The sequence below is a fragment of the Haliotis cracherodii genome, unplaced genomic scaffold, assembly GCF_022045235.1.
Source record: "Haliotis cracherodii isolate W230 unplaced genomic scaffold, xgHalCrac1.p SCAF_15, whole genome shotgun sequence".
In the NCBI taxonomy this organism is placed as follows: Eukaryota; Metazoa; Mollusca; class Gastropoda; order Lepetellida; family Haliotidae; genus Haliotis; species Haliotis cracherodii.
The window spans coordinates 23,530,872-23,551,336 of NW_027266270.1; the positions used below are offsets into that span (position 1 = coordinate 23,530,872).

Genomic DNA, 20,465 nt, shown 5'->3' on the forward strand with positions numbered 1-20,465 from the left:
TATTACAAACTTATTCGTCTTTACAGTGCAGGCTAGCAATGCAGGAAGTGAACTCAATAACCAGGCATTGTGATGACATGTTTGTGGTGTGGTTATTATACGCAGTTAGGAAGTGTTAACCGAGTTAAAGACAGTGAGTTGAGAAGCCAAGGAATGACCCCTCTAAATGCTGTAAATGGCATGCTTCCATTGCCAAATAAGGGTTTAGTAAAGGTTGTTGCCAAGGAGATGCAGTAATGAGGATTTGGGTTACAAAATTAGCTACTAGAGTAGTTTGTCAGTACGTTATAATGATGAGAGGACACCAGAAAATATATTAAAGAATACAGAAAACCAGACAGATGGGAATAATTAATCAAATCAAATACAGCATCATGACATTTTCGTTACCATAGCAACAAATCACCATGGTAACAAGCTGTCATGGAGGCATGTTTTTGAAACCATGGTAACATGCATGACAAACCGCAAACCTGACCAATGAGTGCCCATTTCCATCACCTCACCATGGGGCAGTTACAAAATTACAAAACTGTCAAAACAATTTACAAATGAGGCGAAATGGAGAATATTTCAAACACCTTAAAAGGAGACAAGATAATAAAATGAATTTATACAACAAATATTTACTTAACAGTACACAGTTAGATGAATAACTTATGGATATATACTTGCGTAGGAAGTACTATCTTAATGAATGCAGAATATTAACTGGTATTAAGTACTCTGAATCAGTCTCCTCTAAAGGTTCGAAGTATTCCCCACTAAATAACCATTTGAACATCAGCATGGTTTCAGATGACAAGAATACTCTATTGTACTCAATACTAACATCAGCCCAGGTGTCTAATTATCTGGCTGGTAATATTTGTCAATAAAATCTATATACACAAATATATTGCAAAGTTGATTTGCTAATCAAATTCTAATTAAAAAGTGACACAAGTCAAGTTGTGATCAAACATCTGTCATATTGCAGATAAGTGATTTGATATTTGTAAATGTGCAGACCAATTATGAGTAGTTGGGAAACATGCCAACTGACACTGTGACCCCAGCAGTAACCTCTTAATACTATGGAATCAGTTGCCTTTAGCCATGTTCAGGGATTTAGTGCAAATCAAAGCAGTTATCTCCTCTCTGTGGAAGAAGAACCTTAGACAGAAAAATTTGGTTGAAATGTGTGTATAAAAAAAGTAACTTTTAAAATAATACAGAAGTGATACAAGCCTGAGGCAATCAGAATACTCAAGGAAAATACCTGAAAGTGACTACAATCAGAGCCATTATCTGTCTACTGTTATAGAAATAGCCATACACAGTGTAAACTTGCCATAGTAACTCAGTTTTAGTTCAGTCATAGATTCACATTTGGATACAAATGTTTACATCGTTGTACAAGTACATGTACAATGGTTTCAAAAATATAATGGATCATAAATTTCCAATAATCATAACAAATATTACCATTATCAATGAGTCAGATATGCTGAATAATGCTAACCATACACGAGGCTAATAACACCTATATCGCCCTGACTGGGGAGTACGGGTTATTACTGTTATATTTTCATGGGTATTATGCTGCTATTTGATAACTGAAATCCTTAACTCATATTTCAACATTTTCAGCATATTACAGTTGGCTCTTTTTTTTGGCCATTTTTTTCTCCAAAAAGAATCATCAAATGTTGATTTCACTGCTATTATGCAAGAATACTGGAGAACACAAAAATTCACATTTTCAAAAAACAAAGCAAACCTGGTGTTACTGAGAATACACTACTGCTTATGCCAAAGAACCATAAACCAAAATGTACAATTTTTACAGATCAACCAAATCAATGTATGTACATTTATTTTTCATTTCTGGGAGGTAGGTGATTTAAATAGCAACTCGTAGTCAAATATTCTTTGACCTATTATATATAGAGACCAACATTCACCACTGCCATTTAACTATACAAGACGCCCCTGCACAACGCTCGGCTGAAGCTTCCTCAACCAGTTAAGTACCAGCATATCAAGAAAAACTATGATAATCCTATTAAAATGTCATTGGAGTAAGAGAACTTCTTTCTGATCAACAACCTATCATGAAGGTTTATCTCTAATATTTGAGAATAATTCTTTTGTTCTTTTTGTTTATTCCAAGCACCAATTAGTGTCAACCTTTTCACTAGCCGGGTACCAGAATTATGTCAACGCTAATGGGTGATCTATTCAGTGCTTTATGATTTGTGATTAAATTGACATGAAATGTTTTCAAATTAAAAACATATCTAATTGATAAAATAACAAAATTTATACAAAAGTTCATAATAAATTCAATCTTCTTTCAAAGCACTTAAGGCCACATTATAAAGCTGCATCAGAAACAAATATGTACAGATCAATTCTTGTTCTGCAGTGAGCAAAATGCTCTAAATTATAACAAGAGGCAATTTTCAGCTGAATGTGAAGCAAATATAAACAGTACACTTTTCTAAATCTAAAATCTTCAAAACATGTTTCCAGAATATACAAATACAATATACATACATATATAATTCAAGCAGGTGTTGCTTTAACCTTCATGTCTCCTACCTCTATAATACTTCACGTGCAAAAGGGAAAGTAGTTGTCTCCCCTGGCATGTAAGAGTTACCTCCCCTTCAATAAATTTCTGTTCAAGCTTCAAGGTTAAAGGACCTTATTGTTCAAAAGGAAATAGACTTTTAGTGAAGGTGATTCTAAAAGGGAAGATACTCTTACTGACCAGTTTCATTGTTTGTACAAAACACTGTTTTTTTGCAAATTGAAACTATAACATTGTATTGGGAATATACATGTTTAATGAGGAATGATATGAACATAATGACAGTCAATGAAATATATATTAAACATCCATTCCCCCCCTCCCTTATAGTTGCATAGATTTGGAAAAAAATAATGATACACAACTGACTTGATATTATGACAAACCAAATAGATATGGACAAGCTTGAAACTCATACCCTCACTTTCCTATTAATCTGTTTCATCGCATCTCATGTTGTCATTTGGTTCCCGCTCACAAAGCAATTGCAGCACTTCGACTGCTGTACGTCTATGAATGAGTCGGAATGGTTTTATGCCGCTTTTCGCAATATTACGGCAGGGGACACCAAAAATGGGCTTCAAACATTGTACCCATGTCGGGAATCGAACCCAGTGTTTGACGTGATGAGCGATTGCATTAACCACTGTGCTATCCACCCGCCCTTTTAAGTCCATGATTAACTGACATAGGAGTAATGACCATCGTGGCACAACTGTTTCTTTGTTAAACCAGCAACTATATCCTCCTACTCCCCAAATTGCACATCATCTAACCTTCAGGAACACAGAGTGATGGGTATTGTTGTATCAAGCCTATCTAATGTGACATTGTTTTTTCTGCCAATGAAGCTGCACGGAAATCTATGTACAATTTCGTCGATTGGATGATAAATTTATTGGCATTTTGTAATAAAATTGAGAATACAGATTTATTGTCCTCACAATCTCGCCAATTTTGGTAGTATTTATGACCTTTGAACAGAACACATAAAACCACACTGGTAAGGGTAGATTATTTCAGCTGATGACCCTAGAAGTATTTAAAGTCACCTCTTTTGGGTTGTCTGCTCCTGCTAATATCAGGGGCGGGAGGTGGCACAGGGGGCGCTGGTGGCTGGTCGTTAGGCAGGAAGTTGTTGTAGTTGCCACTGTTTCGGTCACGGCCCAAGTCCTGAAATGATATTGTATTGTATATTCACCTAAGAACAATCTGATATCCTATTACCTAAAAGGACTTCTATGCATATATAAGTTCAACTGAAATTCTTTACAAGACTTTTTCAACAAACAAATATGGAATGCTATATTCAACAAGTACATTAACCCTACAAAACCAAATTAAAGTCAAATATACTTTCAGCTGTATTATCAACTGTTAAATTAGGAAAGAGAAAAAACAGAAATTGGAAAAAAAAAAAATCCATTCTGCAAGAGTGTAGGTAGGCAAATGAATGAATGAATGAATGAATGAATGAATGAATGAATGAATGAATGAATGAATGAATGAATGAATGAATGAATGAATGAATGCAAGTGTCTGCAATGCTACTGGATAGTGCAATGTCCGTAAAGAAAACAAGTCCGGGCTAGTGAGTGAGTGTTCGGTTTAAGACAGCTTTGAACAGTATTTCAGTTATATCAACTTGAAGTGGGGGAGAAAAGGACATGCACACTTTGGAAAAACCCATGAGCACATGTATGTTGATGACAAACCAAGAAACATAATCAGGGCAAATCCAGGATTCAAACCCACAATCATGCCAAGGGATGCAACTCTGCAGCGAACTGTGGCACCTGGGCCAACTGGGCCACCTTGCCCCGCAGTCCAACCAGCGGTTGATGATGCGAGCAATGATACCAGCTGTGTCAGCATCATGATCAAGCAGGTCACTACAAGAGTTGTCTTCTTTGGCCGTCACCGATCAAGGTGCTGTTTGATTGTGGCCACTGATCCCCATTGGGATGTTAAAACAAACATGGGCACGGAATCTGTTTCGCTCAAAATCCACATGCTATCCAAGAAGACCAGTTTTGTTAATTCTTTGCACCACAAGGGTTAAATCAATGACAAGTTACACACCATGCAAGATATTGATGTTAACAACACCCATCACCAGGCCAAACATATTTGGTTAAAAAGGAAATGATATCTTAATATTCAGTTGAAAGATTCAACATTTATAGAAGGTGAGAACAAAACCACCAAATTAAAAATACTAAAATTTCAAAAGACATATTTTCCCAGCATTAAAAAAGAAAGTAATTGCACATAGCTGTCAATACAAATGAACCAGCCCATGGAAAAAATTTGAGGTGGCTAATCTCTGTATAAGCATGCTTTTTTTAAATAAAATAATTCCAATCAAGATTTGAATTGTGTTAGAAACTCGAATTGAAATGATATAAGACTGAGGGAGCTTGAGAAGAAAGGCTGTGGACCCAGAGACAGGACAGAATGACACACTAACACAAAATAAAGATATCCTATATTTAAGATAAATAGCCTGGTGATGAGTGTTTCTCTGTACATACTCCAACACAAAACCATTGTACATCTCTAACTAACATTTCCACATACTTTAGAAAAACAGTTAATTAAAAACTCAGCCCAAGCCAACAACAACAGCTCTCGTAAAAAAAAAAAAAAAAAAAGAGTTAAAAAAAGAGTTAAAAAAAGAATTAAATGTCTCTCTGATATAAATGGTTCTAAGGAGACCCCCTTGTAAAACTGTAAAAGCCTGTAACTAACACAAAAATCACTTCCTTCTGTTATTGTCATTCTATTCTTCAGACAGGCTATGCTTGATGAGTAAGTCCCCTAACACTTGTTTATTACAATTCAAGGAAGACACGACAAGGTGGCAGTGGACCAATGTAATCCTGACACCTCACAACAATCAGTGAGTGTGTTCAGTTTTATGCTGCTTTTAGCAATATTCCAGCAATATCATGTCGAGACACAAGAAATGGGCCATACACATTGTTCCCATATTGGAAATTAAACTTGGGGTATGACAAGCGAACACTTTACCCCCCACCCTCTTTCACAAGACTGATGCGAGGTTAATGCTCAGAGGTCAAATACAGCAAATCATGAAATAGAGCGCCACTAAATAAAAAAGGTTACAGAACATCATATTAATTGTGTTTTAAAAGATGCCATTTGAAAAAAAATAAATCAATAAATGAAACTTGCATGAACTTATCATTAATTATTTCCTTCTTGCATTAGGAAGACTAACTGGATCTGTTTTCAGCCAATCAGAAATCACAGTGGACTACTCATTTCAAGGACAACACTTAGTTCTAATGACAACTCGGGAACAATGTCCGCTATCCAACACAAGACATGGTAGTAGACCGGGGAACCATTGAGTCCAACAACACTCCACATGCTGTTATTTCTCAGTCGAAACAAGCGACAACTTCTTTCTTCTTGAAACAAACCAATAAAACAATTTAAATTTTGACAATAATTTTGGGGTTAATTTTTTTATATCAAAATACAATATAGGCATACAATAGTAATGTTGTGGCTCTGGCCATGTTTCTTAAGTATATTTTTTAAAGTAAGGTTCTTGCTTAAGAGACAACAACCCCAAACAAAGACAGACCACACAAACAGATACACACATATCTCCCCAACAGACACACCACACACCGACAGGCACACACATCACAATTCTACTGACACTGAAATATTCTCCCTCCAAAACTTATATAAACATGGCAATCAGAACCACAACAAAATTAACGCCTTTTCATAATTTTAGTCTTGACAATTTCCTTGGTTGAATGAAAGAAGTTGTACGGCAAGTATGATGTAAGACAAGACAAGAGACTGTATGATGCAGTGTTTACACACTCAGGGGGTTAATATGGCAAGCTTGTAAATATTCCAGCTGGCTACCTACGGAATCAACGCTGCGCAACTAATTGCGGGGAACCTGAATAAAAGATACAGTCACATGACCAAGACGACAGATGTGATTGGTTGATGATCTCATCTATGACTTCTTGTTGACAAATAAAAGCAAAAAAAGGAGATTTTTCTTCACAACATGTTTTGAATATTTTGACCAATATTCTTATCAGGAAGAAAATGTTGTAATTGTAGAAAGTTGCAGTGACATTTATGACATTTATATACCCCATGACAGGTGCTTCATAATTCAAATGCATTGAAACCTCCTCACAATGAATAATAATATAAAAATTAGGGCACATTTACATGTGCAAAATGTTGACAATATTAAATGGGAAATCTACATTAGGTCATAGGTTAAACCACACAGAGAAGAGTACAATGATTGTCACATGATTGTCATGTGATAATCATGTGATGAACTATTTACTGAAAGAAAGAAAAGATTCATTCTTTGCAGATAGTCATGAACAACAATGGGTGCATGCAGTCTTTCCAGAGTCTGCAAACACGAGTGCACAAGGGCCTTCCATTCACAATATTTAGGTCCACAGAAGACTGCAACACTGCAATAATCATGCAATGAAGCGGACATGCCTCAACACTTATACTGTTGTTATACTGTGTACCTTTGTCTTATCTAAACATGTACGTCAACGTTTATTAAATCAGTATTGCACTGAAACAAAGTAAAACATTCCATGTTATTGATGCTCACAAAATATAGAATATGTCATAAATGGTCCATACAAAATTCAAATATATATAAGCAAACCTTTCAGGCTCTGAGAACTGTCCTGGGCAAGGATTATACTTAGTTTAAAACTTATTTCTTTCTAAGTGTAGTCAGGAGGAGAAACCGCAACTAGGGACCGATCCCACAAAGCGATCATAGCAGCAAGACGAGCTTAAGTCCCATACCCATACACCGATTAATGATAGTTGTAGCGCTAAGATGATTGTAACTCCCATACTTGAACATTGGCTTATGATAGTCATAGCATTAAGATGATCGTAACTCCCATACTTTAACATTGGCTTATGATAGTCATAGCATTAAGATGATCGTAACTCCCATACTTTAACATTGGCTTATGATAGTCGTAGCATTAAGATGATCGTAACTCCCATACTTTAACATTGGCTTATGATAGTCGTAGCATTAAGATGATCGTAACTCCCATACTTTAACATTGGCTTATGATAGTCGTAGCACAAAGACGGTCCCACCGCCATCATGATGGAATGTTTCCAGAAGAACGATTTAGAGAACATGTAAAACACAAGACCACCCAGACAGCCCGCACATCACACGTCAATAAGTCTATTAATTGAATCTGTACGAGGAAGACTATATACGGAGTAAGTTCCATGACATTAGTTTGAAAACTAAATGTGAAGTGTTGATTGCAAATATACAGCTACAAAATGAAAGGCAAGGATTTAGTGGTGAAGCATTGAAAAAGTAAAGGCTATTAATATTCAAAATTCAATTCAAATGATATTTGATTACCACTCTCTTTTACAGGTGAGTTTTCATAAAACGAAAATACATTAAATCTAGTGTCGTGACCAACTAACCGTTCCGTATCCCAAGTCCTTGACCTCGGTCAGTATTGTGTAAGGGGCATAACCCATTTCCCCCTTGTAGTTGCGCACCTTCCACCACTTCCGGCTACTGTCCACCACCTGCAGCAAACAGAAAACAATATTTTGGTCAAATTTGTGAATTAAATGGGGACTAATGCCAGTAACTACTTATAGCAAACACACCAGTGGCCAACCTTACCAGAATAAATCTATTTGGAGTATGATGATGGTGGGACTGGTGAGACTGGTGCTGTCCTAGGGGATACCAGGGGATGGTGGGACTGATGAGACTGGTTTTGTCCTAGTGATACCAGGGGATGGTGGGACTGATGAGACTGGTGTTGTCCTAGGGGATACCAGGGGGTGGTGGGACTGATGAGACTGGTGTTGTCCTAGGGGATACCAGGGGATGGTGGGACTGATGAGACTGGTGTTGTCCTAGGGGATACCAGGGGGTGGTGGGAGTGGTGTTGATACTGAGGGATACCAGGGGGTGGGGGTGGTGGGACTGTGCTGATACTGAACACTCACCTGCAAGATGTCTCCTTTATTCACTGAGATTTCTTTTTGATTTTTGCCCTTTCTTTCATGAAGTGCTTCGTAAACTCTATAAACAAAAACATTTCAATTAATCGTCATATTTTCAAACTGATTAAAAACACATTTGCTTCAACAACTTCAAGCTGCATATCCTCCTCTGCATAAAAGCTTCCTTTTGGCCAAAGAAGATTTTGGCTTTTCTACACTGAAACACTACTCATGGCCAATAAAAACTAAATATATTAGTTTTGTTTCCAAGTAAAACTCTCCTTTTCCATTTTTGGAGTAAATTAGCAGAATTATGAACACACATTTTTGTCAGTGTTCTCAAAACTACATAACATTAAAATCTAGTGGCCACAAGTGGCCCAGTTGTCAAAGTTGCACCCCTTGGGCAAGCCAGAAACCTATGATCATGGATTTGAATCCTGCTTTGCCCTGATTATGTTTCTAGGTTTGTTGCCACCATACGCGTGCAAGGGGTTCCACCAAGTGGTAAACATCAGAAACCTGCATCACTTCAGGTTTTCCTCCCACATTAAGCTGATATGCTGTGATATAACTGGAATACTGTTCGAAGTGGCATTAACCCCAACTCACACACTCCAAATACTGTGTGTATATATATACTCAAAATACTAAAAGGCTATGGTGACTGTGGCTAGTCAAATCAATATCCTAAATTTACCATATTTTTAGCTTCAGATCACCTGATCAAATTTTTCCTCAGCAGCTTGGTAAAAACAAGATATAAAGACGCTATGGCCTTGTGAAAAAATGTCATGCAGCAGGGCTGTGTGGACACTTCCAGCTATATGACGGTGGGACCGATGACATGCATCAAACAAGTCAGCGAGTCTGACCACCTGATCCTGTTAGTCGCCTTTTACGACAAGCAGAGTCACCTTTTACGGCAAGCATGGGATGCTGAAGACCTATTCTACCCCGGAGGGACACTTACTGATGACCACCCCGCCTCAGCTCATCCAGGTAGGCTGCGTTTTCCTCATCTCGTGATGATGTAGGAGACTGACGCCTCATTTCGTGACGATTTCTAGAAATATCAGAACAATCACCACCGTCAAAATGTTACCTGAGAAACAAAATTATTTTCCTCCTTCGTCAAAAAGCAGATGTACATTACTGAAAGCATAACACTTAACAGGAATTAAACAGTAATAATGGAGTCAACTCTACTTGACATTAAAATATTCAAAAATAGTAATATATTACAATATGTTCGACTTGATAGCAGCATTTAAACAGCCATTAAAGGCTGTTAGTTAACCTGTCGGTGCAATGATATTTTAAATATAAATATTTACAAATATATTCAAATAATACTACTAATTATCTGCGAGAAATTTATAGATCAGGCTAAAAATCCCCGTCAAAGTTTTAAACCACAAGTTAGGGTTAACTAAAATAAACACTAAATATGAGTCATCTCGCAGCAAACATGATAAAGTGTTAGTACATTTTTTAGATCAAATCTTGATAAAAAACACCCCAAGTTGTTCCTGAGTCATGGTTGTTGCTTGTTTCAGTATTGCAATGAGAAGAGACTAAAAACTTCTATATTGCGAGGTTCACACATTGTACCCGTTTGGGGAATCCAAACTGGGGCTTCGGTTTGACGTGTGAACGCTTTTACCAATGGGCTACTCCACCCCCCCTTAAGAAATATGAAAATATGAGACTACATTGTTCTCATGAAGCAAAGGCCACTTGATGGCTACAAATTGAAGCAAGCAACTGCAACAAATCAGGAAAGACAACTCTTGCAGGACCAGAGGTAGACAGCACAAGGAGAGGATTCAACATGGAGGAAAGGGACCATCTCAAAATAATTGTGTGAATATTCCCCAGTGTTGGTGGTGGTGGTGGGAGGAGAAAGGAACCAAACATGAGAAGAATTGGAACTGGGAAAATATCCAAGATGCAAAAACATATTATGAGGTTGAAAACGGATTGGTAAAGAAAGGTCATGCATTCCAAAAATACCAACGTCAAACTGTGCACTTTGAACAGTACCCTTCTGCTTTCCCCCTGCTTAAACAATTGCTAAAAGCTCATTAATATCAAATGAATAATTAATCTGTAAAAAAGAAGAATTTTCCACACAATGAAAAAAACCCCAGGTTTCTCAAATTTAAAAAGTAAAATCTCATTCTTTAGCAGCTACTAAACATTTCTTTTCAAAATGTTACCTAAACTACATCAACTAAACTATCAAGATCTTAACTGTCAAAAAGCATTAATGATTGATAAAGCTTGTTTCTAGGACACCCATAGAGATAAAGGCAGCACTGGGCTTTCGCAGACTACAAGCAGGGAAAGTCAAGCCAGGCACACTCAAGTAGATCCTCTGGACATATATCCAACCTCTCTTGGGGCTGTTCTACATATTCTGGGTACACTGCAGAAGTACTCTGAATAGCATGCCTTGGCGGACTCGGCGGCCGTGGGCTTGGTGGGCGCGGTGACGGGCGTGGTGGCTCAAATCTACGCTGATAATCATCCTCTTGGTAGGTAGGCTGTGAGAAGCAAATATTCAACATGAACAAAAAATGAATCTGAAAAAGCTGAAGCAGATATATCTAAATCCTTAGCTCAAATAGTGACTCTGGTTAATTTTTTGTGACGTCTGTATTTCATAGACTTAATAAAGTCCACTTTTTGTAGTTGGTCACTAATCTTTATACACATCAATGGCAGAAATTGCTTAGAGAGGTATTTTTCTAAATTTTAATTCAAGAATTATCAAGGTTATCACATAACATTGTTAATTCAATTACTTCAAAGTTACATGTCAAACTAGCTCTCTAATAAACTTTACTCAAACATTCCTGGAGTATCCACATTCCAACCAATCCTAACCTGAGAAGTATGTCCTTACTGATTCTTTAATTAGATACATTGTATGTTAATGTCCATAGTGCACTCAGCATGACTGTGAGTTGATATTGCAGTTCTATGTGTGAGAGGATACGAGTGCTAGATGTTACCAGAGTGTGTGTTACCAGAACACAGGTTTACAGAAAGTTGCAGGATTACATACTGGTATTAACAATGCTTTCATGAGATACACAGTGGATATAATATGTAACATTGTTAATACAGTGGCATATGGCATAAAATGTTTATTCACTGGTATGTAGGGATACAGTGTAGAGAGATATATGCTGAACAAGATCTAGACTTTACCACAAGACCTTTACTAGTTTTACAGGATCGCAATCTCAATAAAATCAGATCTTAGTTATTGCTACTGCTAAAGAAAGATCTGAGGACATCCCATTACAGGTCACGTCAGCAAGACTTTTTCGCAAACTGTGACCAACCAATGAAATGACTAACAAGAAATTGATATTAGCCAATCAAAAAGTAGCTTTCTAGAGCTTTAAAGCACAAGTTTCAAAATGATGCCATTTCAAATTACGCTTGGAAAAATCTTGATTCTAAATTTGGAAACTGAACTGTCTAATAGATGGCCGAGATTGTATGGCAGTACCTCCATCGGACTATAGAAAGTCTCTTCTGTTTTGAATGTTTATTCCACGGTTATTTTGACGGAATCAGAATATAACCTTGAACTGTGGTTTGGAATGCTCCGTCTTAACCTTTCAGAGATTGCAGAAATCACATTTTGCCACTTTCCCGATCTGGTAACCAACTCTCTGATTTGTTGGTTGATAGGTTGTTCAGACGTGACCCAAAAATGGATGTCCTCAGATCCTTGTTTAGCGGTAGCGATAACTTAGATCTGATGTTAATAAGATTGACAGGATCAAGGATGAAGCATGCATGACTTAACACAGGTGTGTTACACCAAAGGGGAAAGAGACTCCCTTTTCTACTGCCTGATACATAAACAGCTTTATATATATTTGGACTAATGATATAATATTGCTGGGTTACACCATACTTGCAATTCTAATGAATATTTGCAAAACAGTTTATCACTGAATAAAGCACAGAAAAAGAAGTTCTTAAACATCCCCCCCCTCCCCCCCGAAAACCTTACACCTGGGGAAGAAGGCCGACTTACAATTGTGATCCAAGTTTTATCAACATATCCTTATTTGGAAAATCAATCAAGTTGAAAAAATATTTTAGTAGTACTAGCTCAAATCAGATTGTAATTTTAACAAACTGTCATTGAAACAGTATATATCTGGTGGTCAATTAGGCCTGGTATATTAAAATCTATCTTGACTACACACATGCAACTTTGAAATGAGAGCAAGGATGTTTATATCAAGCATATAGTGAACAAGAGGATTACCATGGGTGTCCACATACTGGTTTCACTAGTCACTTCAAACTCATATATTTACAAAATGTAAACGGATAAATTGAAGGGATTTCTAAGGACATACTACAGTAAAATTTTAAGAGCATGCAGACACATGGCAATCACTCTAAACAATTACCAACATGGCAATAACTCTAAACAATTACCATCATGGCAATCACTTTAAACAATTACCAACATGGCAATCACTTTAAACAATTACCAACATGGCAATCACTTTAAACAATTACCAACATGGCAATAACTCTGAACAATTACCAACATGGCAATCACTTTAGACAATTATCAACATATAGCAAACAAATAATAATAATGCAACTGCAGAACACAGTGAAAAAGAGCGATTAGTGTCTGGGTTTCTAAAAGGATTTCTTATTCTGATTTTCAGATTTTATTACATTCATCATTTTAAGAAATATTTTCAGCAATAATTTGCAAAAAATGTTATTTCAGGAAAATGCAAATCAAAACATGTCTTATATAAAGAAATTGAAATTAAATTTGCAATCATTTTAAAAACCCACTGGATCATTTCACGAACTATTTTTGCTTCTATATTTTTCAAAAGCACTTAATTTCAAGAAAATTTTATGTGCAAAAAGTTTATATTTTAATGAAATCAATCAATGCTTGTACTTAATTTCTTATATTTCAAAGAAAAAAAAATGGTTTGAAAAACATCAACACATTCATGAAAAATATTATGTTAAATATCAAAATCATGACATTAGTTGTATATTCAACATGTTCAACAAAACTAACTGTTTCATAACCTGAGCAGCCATTTCGTGAAATGCTCCGGAGAGGAAGGGTTAAATAATATTACCATTGGCCTAGTATCCGACTCATGCGTGTGGTTCATGATTTGGTTGTGGTGGGCAAGAACCGCTGCCTCTAATGGTACCTGAGGTGGAGGAAGGGGAGGAGAATCCTCGATCACACTCGGTGACGGTCGCCAGCCATCGTAGAACACGGGGTTAAACGGGGGCGTGTAGCCTCTCCATTCTTCTCTGGAACAGTATCAACAGAATTAATATATAGATATTATCAAAAAGGCATGTGTGTCATACTGATTTTACGAAACGAGTGTCAGAATTGTTGGATTTCCCAAGTGAGGGTAATACGTGAATTCTTACACAAAGTTTTGTAAAATCAGTATGACACAGGAGTGAGTGTAATAAATTCTTTATTCTCCATTATTTCTTAATCCTTTTGGGCTCCCCTTTAGAAAAATGCAGTATCACCACTCATCCTAGAAAACAACAATTAGTTGATTGACGTCAACAATCTTCAGCTTTGATGTCATTTCTAGTGTCACGCCATGTAAATAATCGAGCCTGGCCCAGACAATCCAGTGATTGACATGAGCATCAATCTACCTAATTGGGATATGATGCAATGCAATAACCAAGTCAGCCGGGTATCACATCAATTGCAAATTCCACATTCAGCAACATTCCAGCTACATGCCGGCGGTCTGTAAATAATCAAGTCTAGACCAGATAATCCAGTGATTGATATTGTGAACAACGACCCACATCACCAAGACACTGAGTCTGACCACTGGATCCACTGCCTGTTACGACTAACAAACAACAACAAGTGGCATAGGTTGCTGGAGATCTATTCTAATCCCCACAGTGACCTGTTTGTTGTATCTGACCTGCTAGTTGTCCATTTTGGCCCCAACGCCTGCCATAGCTCGATCTCCTTGGACGTCAGACAGTTGAGCAACAGTTGTTTAGCTTCATGGTTGACAACAGGAGATATTGCCTGGTCGGCAAGGTCCCGGTTGCCGTGGAACGGATCACGACTGGCTTCGTAGATCAGACTTAAAGGCGTAAACAGGAAGTGAACCAACTCTGGTGCATTGGGATCATGGATGTGCGCCTTTAACTTGGCCTGTAAAGTGAAGATAATATCTCATGACAGAAAGAAAGTTAGTGAGGTTTGTTGTACCCATGTTATGGTTAACTCCCAAAATCAAAGAGAACGGCCGAAGCAAATCTTGGATCAATAGTGAATGCAGAATACATTTCTGGGCGTTTCAGAAAGTGAGTGAGTATGGTTTTAAGCCGCTTTTAGCAATATTCCAGCAATATCACGGCAGGGTACACCAGAAATGGGCTTCACACATTGTACCCATGTCGGGAATCGAACCCGGGTCTTTGGCGTGATGAGCGAACACTTTAACCACTAGGCTATACGACCACCCCTTTCAGAAAGTGATCATAGCTCTATGATCATCACAACTTTAAGCTAACATGTAGAAGTTACGACACAGTCAAACGGCCACAATCGCTTTGTGAAACTGGCCCAGGTCCTTGGGAGTCCTTGTGCTCATTGAACAAGAACTTAGTTCAGATAAATCTCTCTGATGGCTCGAGAGAGGGTGTACATGTCAACTGCACCCTCTGTCAAGTCACATGTAACTTAGCTATTACGTGCATCTCCCTTTTTCAAAGGGGATCAGATCAGCCTCTGGATCTTCAAACTAAAATGACATAATCTCTTACAAATTAACTGTGAAGTAGACGATGGAGGAAAAGATTCTTATTCATATTTCAAGCAAACTTGAATCCTGCTTTTTAGTACTAGCAGACTTGTCATGGTTTTTTAACTTACCAGCAGGTTGAAAGAAAACTTGAACTTCTGGAAAATATCGATAAAATCACTGGCAGGTGGGGGTCGGGCTCTGTGACTCAGCATGCCATCTGGAACAAAGCAGAACAATGTTGAAGCACCATACTCCCCACATACATCTCCATACGTGGGAAAATACTCAGGGCTCAAACTGTCCACACAAAAGTTGAAAAAAAATAAAATTAATATTTGTATTTAGATATTTTGTCAAAGGTGATGCTCTCTGAAATACTCAGGGCTCAAACTGTCCACACAAAAGTTGAAAAAAAATAAAATTAATATTTGTATTTAGATATTTTGTCAAAGGTGATGCTCTCTGATATACTCAGGGCTCAAACTGTCCACACAAAAGTTGAAAAAAATTAAAATTAAAATTTGTATTTAGATATTTTGTCAAAGGTGATGCTCTCTGAAATACTCAGGGCTCAAACTGTCCACACTAAAGTTGAAAAAAAATAAAATTTATATTTGTATTTAGATATTTTGTCAAAGGTGATGCTCTCTGAAATACTCAGGGCTCAAACTGTCCATAAAAGTTGAAAAAACATAAATTTATATTTGTATTTAGATATTTTGTCAAAGGTGATGCTCTCTGCATCTCAATATCTTCAAATGATAACCCTGAAATTTAGAGTGAGTTGTGTTTAAAACCGCTTTGAACAGTATCCAGTTACATCACCGCATGTCAGCTTAATGTGGGAGGAAAGCCAAGAAGTGATGCCTGTAAGTTACCACTTTGGTGAAACCATGGACTTGTATATATAGGCATGTGTAGAGCATGTGTATGGTGATGACAAACCTTGAAACCTAATCAGGGCAGTAACTTAGAGAATAATGGGCTTCAAAAGTGGAACCTATGTAGAGTATTGAGCCTGGGTCTTCGGAATGACAAGCCAATGATTTAAACTCTTGGCTTAATGTTCAGCTGGCTGACTGAAGCTTGTTCAATGCTGCCTCAAGACAGAAGCAATCTGTATGACAAGAGCTGTAGTGCATTGTTACACTCTTGTTAAGGATAACAGTGTGTGGAGCTTGCTCTTGTTAAGGATAACATTGTAGGGAGCTTTCTCTTTTAAAGGATAACACTGTGTGGAGCTTGCTCTTGTTATTGATAACAGTGAACGGAGCTTGCTCTTTTAAAGGATAACAGTGTGTGGAGCTTGCTCTTGTTAAGGATAACAGTGTATGGAGCTTGCTCTTGTTATTGATAACAGTGTACGGAGCTTGCTCTTGTTAAGGATAACAGTGTGTGGAGCTTGCTCTTGTTATTGATAACAGTGTACAGAGCTTGCTCTTGTTATTGATAACAGTGAACGGAGCTTGCTCTTGTTAAGAATAACAGTGTGTGGAGCTTGCTCTTCTTAAGGATAACACTGTGTGGAGCTTATTCTTGTTAAGGATAACACTGTGTGGAGCTTGGGGAAATATGTGTGTGCATAAAACATTGATGTCCTAATTGGTGGTCATCAGTGAATAACAAAGAAAAAAATATTTTGTGTTGACAAAATATTTTATTTCTTAAACTGTAATAAATAATTAAAACATTGACCACACAGCAAATACTTCCCTGCGCCACTTAACTTTCAGTTTTAAGTGAGTATGTGGTGATAAATGAGCACAATCTGTTTACATCTCCATAGAAACATGCTCACATTCATGCACAACATTACTTGGGGTTTTGTTTCAAATTAATAAATGAAATAGGACCATGATCAATAAAAATAAAACATTCAAAATACAAAGTGAACTAAATTTTCCATGCAAATGTCTAACTATTTACATTACACACGTAAAACCAGTGGAAGGGACATCTAGGTTACAATACAAACCCTGTTTTCTGTCTACATTTTCCAGCGAAGCATTAATGTGCATCATAAGTAATGATGTAAGTAATGGTGTCATTGAAATACTGAAAACGAAGTAATGTATCATACGTTGTATTACGAAAAGACCAAACGTAAATTCAGGGCCCTGTTTTATAAAGTGACCTTAATACGACAATATATACGATCTTCGTAAAGTTAAGAATGCTTTGTGTGTGAGTGAATATGGTTTACGCAGCTTTTGAAATATTCCAGCAATATCACAGCGGGGACACCAGAAATGAGATTCCCATGTCGTAATCGAACCCAGGTCTTCGGCGTGACTAGCGAACGCTTTAACCATTAGGCTACTTGCCATGTTTAAATGCAAATACTTCATTTGATTTTTTTCAAATGAGTGCACCACAGAGGTAGACATCCTCATCCATACAATTTTTTAAATCTCTTTTGAAAAATAATGCTCATTTTGAAATCAATATTTGAAAAAAGAAATGATTTCTTCAACCACGAGTATCACTGAATGTGACATTATTGACCAGTGGCAGCTCACCTCCACTCTGTCTCTTTCGTGCCCGGTTGCCTCGCTCTCGTTTCCTACGTTCTAACTCCTTGTATGCTTCAGCTGCCTGCTGTAGTCGCGCCACAAACCGCTCGATGTCGTCAAAACAGTGATTCAGCAATTGCTGAAAGAGGGAAACAGTCAGTACACTTGCTGGTTATTATACACAACAAAGAAAAAATCGTTTAGTCAAAATCAAACAACAAACAAAATTACCAAAAGTTTAAACTGGTTGTCACCAGTGTGGGAAATAGCCGCCTGTCTGTTAAATTCTGAAATGTTCCTTGACGGACTGGCAGCTGAAATCGTAACGGTGATTTATTTACGCACAGTTCTCCCCTTTCTGTAGATTTTATTGACCATCAAAACATAAAAATCAAATATCCTTACTGAATCCATGTTGCGAAGTTACGAGCTCTCAGTTACCTCCCTTCATAATATTTGGCTTATGATTTGCAATTTTTATTGATACCCTTGTAGAATCAAATGTTTTGGAAAATAAGCTGTTGCTCATTCAAGACAGTGAAATTTGAAGCTGGCATATAATGTTTAAGGCTATCTAACCAACCTGGGCTCCATTCCTCAAAGCTATCTTAGTGCTAAGATGATTGTAAGTCTTATACTTTAACAAAGGTTTACGATCATCGTAGCGCTAAGATCACTTTGAGGAACGGGCCCCTGGCCAGAAATATTTTGAGACTATTTCACAATCTGGTTGTCACCAGTAGAAGCGTGTCAACAACGAGCTGCTCACATTTTACCTGCTTGTTGAATCAAATCTGTGTGTTTGTTGTTATGAGCGAATGCTTAAGAAGTCTATTCCACTGATGCTCATGCTATTGAGGGGCAGTAAGGTAGGCTGGTTGTTCACTCGTCAAGCCAAAGGCCTGGGTTTGAATTCCACATATTGGTAAAATGAGAAGCCAATTTCTGGTGTCCCCTACCATGACATTGCTGCAGTAATACTAAAAGTGGCACAGAACAATATCACTAATTCTAAGTGGACTTTGACAAATACATTTACTGATAACATTAAGCATAGTTATTGAACAATTCAAAGGCATCATTTCATCTTCTCCCTTTGTCATCGTTACAGTGCCACTTTGAAGATACATCATGGGGAGGGAGTGAGTGAGTTGGGTTTAACACCGCTTTTAACAGTATTCCAGTTATATAGCGGCGTGTCAGCTTGAAGTGGGAGGAAAGCCTGAAGTAATGCAGCTCTCAGACGTTTACCACTTCCGTGAAACCCACGAGCACGGGTATGGTGCTGACAAACCTAGAAACATAATTGGGGTGAACCAGGATTCGAACCAACGATCATAGGTTTCTGGTGTGCCCAAGGGATGCAACTCAGCACAGCGAATTGTGGCACCTTAGATGACCGAGCCACCCGTGCACCCCACATCATGGGGAGAGAGTCCTTGTCACATGCAGATACTTCATAGTGTTGGGTACAAGACACCACTCGAGTATATACACTACCCAAAAGAGTGAGTGAGTATGTGAGCAATATTCCAGCAATATCACGGCGGGGGACACCAGAACTGGGCTTCACCCCTTGTACCCATGTCGAGAATTGAACCCGGGTGTTCGGCGTGATGAGCGGACGCTTTAACCACTAGGCTACCCGACCGCCCCCTACTTAAAAGAAGTTTGAACCCCTGATGTTTTCATATGACTACCGTTAATGTGTCATGCTGTTGAAGAATCAGAACTGATCTCCCCTCCTTACCACATCTTTCTCTAGGACTTCATTCTGTCCACCATCTTGTATGAATGGAATGTGGTTGCCAGGGCGCCGGGGGCCAGAGGGACCAGCATACTGCTCTGAAAGAATAAAAACATGTAAAATAAAACTTCAAATTTTATTGTCCTTCACATCCATTCTTCCAAACAAATGGACCTAAGGTCACACTTTCTTAATTTTATGTTTCACAGATTTATTGCATCTTTTCCACACTAGGTCAGTCAAAATAAAACAAAATTTAAATGGCTATGTCAATCATTTATTCATATGAAAGTCATTCTGCCATGGTGTCCAAAATGCAGGTGGATTCTAGAATCACTGATAGTGATGGAGACATAGAATTTATACATAACATTTAATATTGTATAAGAGGCCCTTTACTACTAGCGGGAAACATAACATAATAAATATTTTTAGGTTTAATTTCTATTTTTTTCCCCCGCTGCTTTGGTGGCAGGCCTAAAATATAAAATATGTGTGGCCAAATCTTAAAGAGTATGGAATCAGATAATTTGTCATTTTTCAACACATGCATTCTATTTGCATGTCAGGAAACACCTATTTTTCACTTCTTATATCCACTATCTGGTTGCTCAAAGCCAGACAACAAGCAGAGATTATTCATCAAGTGTGTTCCTGGGAATTATTCTATTAGGAATAAAAAAAGTATATATACTACTCAAAAGACGTTAATGAACACCAGATTCTTTCATATTACCATAGTTAACCATCGCCAT

General features: G+C 37.6%; 1 protein-coding gene across 5 annotated transcripts in view; it reads right to left on the bottom strand.

The window, feature by feature from the left end:
- LOC139462398 (epidermal growth factor receptor kinase substrate 8-like protein 1) overlaps positions 1 to 20,465 on the bottom strand; it is a 93,682-nt gene that overhangs the window by 26,068 nt on the left and 47,149 nt on the right. For 4 of the 5 annotated variants that reach the window (XM_071244086.1, XM_071244085.1, XM_071244083.1 and 1 more), the window contains exons 10-19: positions 19,714 to 19,808; positions 17,970 to 18,102; positions 15,579 to 15,667; positions 14,617 to 14,855; positions 13,780 to 13,963; positions 11,021 to 11,172; positions 9,597 to 9,689; positions 8,627 to 8,702; positions 8,087 to 8,194; positions 3,631 to 3,751 (exon numbers count right to left, since the gene is read on the bottom strand). In XM_071244086.1, coding sequence (XP_071100187.1) covers positions 3,631 to 3,751; positions 8,087 to 8,194; positions 8,627 to 8,702; positions 9,597 to 9,689; positions 11,021 to 11,172; positions 13,780 to 13,963; positions 14,617 to 14,855; positions 15,579 to 15,667; positions 17,970 to 18,102; positions 19,714 to 19,808 — 1,290 coding nt within the window. The remainder of the gene's footprint in view (positions 1 to 3,630; positions 3,752 to 8,086; positions 8,195 to 8,626; positions 8,703 to 9,596; positions 9,690 to 11,020; positions 11,173 to 13,779; positions 13,964 to 14,616; positions 14,856 to 15,578; positions 15,668 to 17,969; positions 18,103 to 19,713; positions 19,809 to 20,465) is intronic. The other variant, XM_071244087.1, reaches the window with a different exon arrangement.